Here is a 5,535-nt window from a genome sequence, read left to right as displayed (position 1 = left end):
CAAAGAGCCTTATTTTATGAGCAAATAAGCCTAAAATGTAAAGGACCTTCTGGAACTCAGAACACAGTGTTTAAAGGACAAGAAATTGTTGCCCTTTGTTGTGTAACAAGTTACTTCCAGAGCATGATCAAGTTAATGAGTATATTGTTAGTGTTCTTAATATTACTTCCTTCCATGCTCAGGTATCTCTACCCAGCTTCAACACCTTTTAGTCCTTTACACGATGCTTTGAAATTCTGGAGTGAACAGCTGCTATTCTCAGAAGCGCCATCAGCTTATGAAATTTGTAAGGCTCAGTGCATATTGTACCCCTTTGTTTAGTGGGCTCCTAGAAATGGAGTTATTCCATAAGTTTTATCTTAAACTCTATCTCAGATTTCTGCATTTCCAGCCCAGCAGCGTCAAACTTAGGAACAGAATTTAGGTGTTAGCAGATAAGAGACACTTCTGAATGTTTTACCTCTACTGACTGAAAAATAATAGAGTACCAGGTTAGCTCAACTAGTTAAACTAGTTAAAAAGCATATAAAAATATTTTCTACATTCTTTTGTTTTTCAAGCTTCAAGTAATAAACTTTCTGTTAAACCGAGTTGTATCACACAACTGTCAATGCTTAACAAATAGGACAATGCTGGAACAAACCTTCTGTTAATGTTGGGCTTGGTCCCAAGAGGTAGTCCATAAGTCACACAAAAACAAAAGTTCCACAGAAGTCAACCAAACATGCCAGTCTCCTTCAACATATACAGCCTCACCTCTAAACGAGGCCATTTCAGGTCTGAAGTATTATAAGTTAGTGTTCATGTAAATACAGGAATACTAAAAATTATTTCTTCATCTGCAATTGAAGTTCGGTCCAGCTGAACCAATATATTAATTAAGCTTTGCCAATCAGCCTCATTAGTAAGAACTTAGCTTTTCTCCAAATTAAAACTTGAAACATACCTAATACATAGGTATGCCCTTAAATAATATATATTTATGTTTGGAGAGAAGCTTTAGATTGCTAAACCTTGTTAATAACACAAATATATTTACTATCATTTCTCTACAAATGCTGCTGCTGCCATTGAATTCCTCATCGTTCCTCTTGCTGAAGCTGTGAACTCCTCAATTTCAGCATTGAGTCTATTTATTACCCATTCCAATGCTTCACGGCCCTACAGGTTAGAAAAAATAGGTTTTAGTGCATGAATCCTAGCAACGATCCAAGCAAAGGTAAAGAAATACAGAGTTTTGTGACATTCTTTACTTCAGAAACCTGACTAACACAGAAAGATGTGCTGGCTCAAACCAAGAATATTCCTTATGTCAGCAGTGCTGTGTTATGAAGCACAAAGTGGCTTTTTATTCAGTTTGTGTTTTATCATTCTTGAAGCTGAACTCAAAGGGTAAACTCTGAAAAGATTCACAAAGAACAATCCTTCAAACACCACTTCATTGCTCCACATCACTGCTGCAGATGAGTTTTGATGCGTTCCTTCTCAACAGCAAACCTCACAGATGGCATCAGGAGGGCAGCCAAAGAGTGACAGGCTTAAGTGAATGGAAATGCTTTTCCAATGAAGATTCAGAGCACTCGCCAATAGGATTTATTATCCACATTCACAAGGAGAAAAAAAGAGCGAGTTCAAAAGGCTGAGCATTCAGGAATCTACAGTACAGACAGTAGAACTACTTGTATCCTAAGACTGCTGACAAAGCCAAAAAGTAATAGAGAGATTTGTACTGCCATTTAGCCAGTGGTCACACATTACACAGAGGTCATACTTACTTTATTAGCATTGGAAGAAATCGTGTTCGCCATTAATCCCTCTAGGTAACTGCTAAGACTGACACCTTTCACAGATATTATTGCTTCTTGTGTCAAAATGGTTCTGAAATAGAACAGAAAGTGAATTGTGCAGAGTAGTTTAAAGCAGTGCATTGCCCGAAGGCTTCCTGCTCTGCCCCAACAAGGACACTGCCATTGCCTTTGCTGGTAGCACAACAACCCCCTCTCAGTTGCTTCAGTGCACTTAGTTCTACCGTGAAACAAAAGCCAAGAGTCCCCACTAAGTCCAAGTGACTCTTTGTAGCACTCATCTATTTCCAACCCCACTAAGTCCAAGTGACTCTTTGTAGTACTCAGCTATTTCAAACGTCAGCAGCCTGCAGTTAGAGCACACAGAGCAAATGGGAAGATATACTGGAAAAAAACAGTATTAACATATCTCCTGTAACAGTGGGTTTTAGCCTTTCCCATGGCCATAGGCAAAAAGTCTTCACTAATTCTAGAAGTACAGATTCAGCACTCTTTGAAGTTGCCTTAAATAGATAAACAGATAAATAATTGTATGGGAGCTACTGAGTCACGGCCTGAACCTCTGATTGATCACGTGGGGCGAGCCATGAGCCAGCCAGAGGAGCACAGGTGAAGGCAATTCTCCTGTGCTGCTGGAAGGGGTGGAGCCTGGCTGCACCCCTCCTAGACCTATTTAAGAGCTGGCTACCAGTGGGGAAGGATCTCTTCTGGAGATCGCCTCTATTGGTGCTTCGTGGTGAGCCCAGCATAAGGGTAAGCCTTCCATTTTATTCTCTTTTGTTATCATTGTCCACTTTGCCCAACTCTCTTGATTATATTGTGATTGTAACATCTTGATATGCATTGATTATACAATAATGTTCTCCAAAATGATAAAATAGAGGCAGATAAATATGCAGTGTGCAGTTTTGTGCTTGGGCTGATGAAGGGATCAAAACTCAGAGCTGTTAAGTGAAGACACACAGATATGCTCAGCTACATGCAGGACGCAGCAGAACTCCTTGAACAACTGAGCTGAACTGGGCTCCACTGTGCCATGACATTCACGTTCCCCGTAGTGCTCTGCAGAAGCAGTGTAGCTAAAGTGACAGTGTATTATCTCTTTTCAGCCAAGACAGCACAACAGAAGTCACACAAACCCCACTGCATCATCCTCTATAAGGAAGACCAAAGCAATTTACAGAGCCAAAGTCTGCTCTCCCTCGGGCAGTCTCAGAAGGAAGAGGTACTCACTTGTCTGGTTCGTGAGGGTGTGGTTTATAGACAAGCCTCTCATCTACTGACACGAGGTTTGTAAATGAAATCTGCAGAACATAGAACAAGATTACCCCTCAGTAAAAGTATTACAGAAATACTATATAAAACTGCAGATGGAATACCAACACAGATCTGATTTAAACAAGGTTCTTCTTGCAAGTATTAGCATTAAGGTTGTAGAACTCGATAAATAAATCTCCAAGTTCAGCACTTGCTGATCTCATTGTCTTTTCCTGGATTGTTTGGATCATTTATCAGCTACCAACATTTAGCATGCACAAATACCACGTTTATGTCAAGGAATCAGAAAGGTGTGGCAAATGAAATGTAAAGCAGATGTTAAACCATCGGGAAACTGGGACACTGTGCACCAAAGGGCTTGGAGAAAAACATTCCAGAAGAGCAAACAAAACCAAGAGTGGCAGTCTGCTCATCAGTGTGTTCTGTATGCCTTGTGGTTGGACTTGATGACCTTAAAGGTCTTTTCCAACCTGCGTGATTCTAGAATTCTACGATTCAGGTGCTTCACATCTGAGCAGTGCCAAAAACACAGCAGCTCTTTTCTGAGAAAAAGAACTGGTCAGCTATAAGCACATCACTTACACATGTAACACACCGTTCTAATGCAGCTTGCAAATCATTTTAAGGTGCCTTTCGTCTTCAAACTTCTAAGGCACAACTATAAGCTGCAATCTACTTGAACTGCAAAACCAGAGTACTCACGTTACTGGATTTAAGCTCCATTGTTTTTTTCAGTGGGTCAACGATGGAGTGCTCCTGAACGTAGGTCTTCGTTCTAGATGTGCCAATGAGCTGGGAGATGGGCACGAATACACACAATTAATTATGCTGCCATTATTTTTAGTGCTTTTAAATGCACAGGAAGTGGTTACTGTATTAAACAGACACCGATGACTGAGGTTTAGTTAAAAATAAAAGCACTCAGTGAGGCAGATCTCATTTTTACAACTGGAAGCAATGTAAGAGCTTGCCAATTTTTGTCTGTCTGGAATTCAGTACATGTAACACTGTTAAAAACTTCCTCGTGCACAACTGCCTGGACTCGTTACGAGCTCACACAGCTCCATTACAACATCCTCACAGACTTCCCCTCCCTGCGGTCCCTTCCCAGCTGTGCCGCCGCACACGCACCGATTTCACAATGGCTGGGATTCCCCACTCCGTGCTCAGCAGTCTGTGGCTGTGCAGCTTCCCGCTGCTGTCAATGTGTCTGTCCAGGACGTCCACTCCGACCACGCTGGGGTTCATTGGGTTTGGGTATTTCTGCATGGCAGCTGTTGTTACAGTTTCCCAGGGATGACTGCCAAAACACAACCAAAGCACGAGGCTGAGCACCGCAGCGTTGTAACCGGAGTTCTATGCAAGCTGAACCCAACGCAGCAGTCGGGTCGTGCTTTTAAAGCAGTTCAATTTACGTCTCTTAACCGCAAACGTCCTTCTCTAGCAGGAAGCAGCGGTACCGCGGCGGGGCAGCGGCAGGTGGTGCGAACTGAGCACAGGGCACCTGGCTAACGGGGATCCTGAGACCCGTTACCTCCCGGTTTTAACGTGATAAGAACGCGTTCGCCGTGACATAACGCCGGCAGACTTAAACTTCTCGGGTACTTTCCCTAAGAAACGCGGGCTCAGCTGCCGCCAATCGGAGCGGTTTTTAAGCCCCGGATCTCCCGGGAGCGGCCCCAGCACACAGCCCACGAGGGGCACGGAGCGGCCCCTGGAGGAGAGGCGGAGCTGGGACCGGCATCGAGCCGGCCGGGGCAGAGCGGCCCGGAGGCGGGGAAGCTCCTCCAATCCCCGACCGACGGAAAACGACGAAGAGGAGAAAAAGGAGGAAGAAGCCGCCGCCCCGCTCCCTCAGCCACCCGCGCCGGGCACTCACTCGAATACGTGCTCCGAGGTCCAGATCTTCATGGCGGCGGGCGCGGGGCGGCAGTGCCGCGGCTCTCCAGGAGCGGAGCCCCTCCGTCACCCCGCGGTGCCGGGCCGCCGGCGGCAACAGCGCCTGCGCAGCGTGGCCGGGTCGCGGCGGCGCCCAATCCCCGCGCGGCGCAGCGGTGACGCCGAGGTCGCGGAGCCCTTGGAGTCGCGCGGAGGGCGTCGGGCACCTCCCCGCGTCCCGCTCGGTGCGCATGCGCGTGGCACGGCCGCGTCCCGAGCCTCGCCCAGCGGGCGCCGCCGGCACCACGTGGCACCGCGGGGCGCCGCGGGCGTTGCGCTTCCAGCAGCTTCGAAGTGACTTCTCCCGTATCGCCAACCGCAGCGGGCGGGGCGGCAGCTGCCGCGTTTCTTGAGCCGCTTCCACCGGCGATCGGCGGCGTGGCTCAAGAGTACAACGCGGTGCCGTTCGTTAACCGAGAACTGACTTCTGGACGCATCTTAAAGCATTTCAGATCGTGCCGCTGCAGCTCGCTACGGCGCGTGTTTCACAGGCGCTGCCGTTTCCGCCCGGCCG

The 5,535-nt window shown here is 46.8% G+C and overlaps 1 protein-coding gene across 2 annotated transcripts; it reads right to left on the bottom strand.

The window, feature by feature from the left end:
- Positions 1-1,041: 1,041 nt before the first annotated feature.
- On the bottom strand, positions 1,042-4,994 carry PRELID3B (PRELI domain containing 3B; the record flags this gene model as incomplete). 2 transcript variants are annotated; one of them, XM_079543489.1, is made up of 6 exons in its annotated part: positions 1,042-1,161; positions 1,776-1,878; positions 3,039-3,109; positions 3,786-3,875; positions 4,215-4,383; positions 4,963-4,994. In XM_079543489.1, the coding sequence occupies 6 exons, from the start codon at positions 4,992-4,994 to the stop codon at positions 1,042-1,044; spliced, it is 585 nt and encodes a 194-aa protein (XP_079399615.1). The 2 variants fall into 2 exon arrangements, with proteins under 2 accessions (XP_079399615.1, XP_079399616.1); XM_079543490.1 differs by lacking the exon at positions 3,786-3,875.
- Between the last annotated feature and the right edge of the window lie 541 nt (positions 4,995-5,535).

This window comes from Tetrao urogallus (assembly GCF_951394365.1).
Source record: "Tetrao urogallus genome assembly, chromosome: 16".
Lineage (NCBI taxonomy): Eukaryota > Metazoa > Chordata > Aves > Galliformes > Phasianidae > Tetrao > Tetrao urogallus.
The sequence above is the reverse complement of the archived record's forward strand: the minus strand, read 5'-3'. Positions and strand labels throughout refer to the sequence as shown.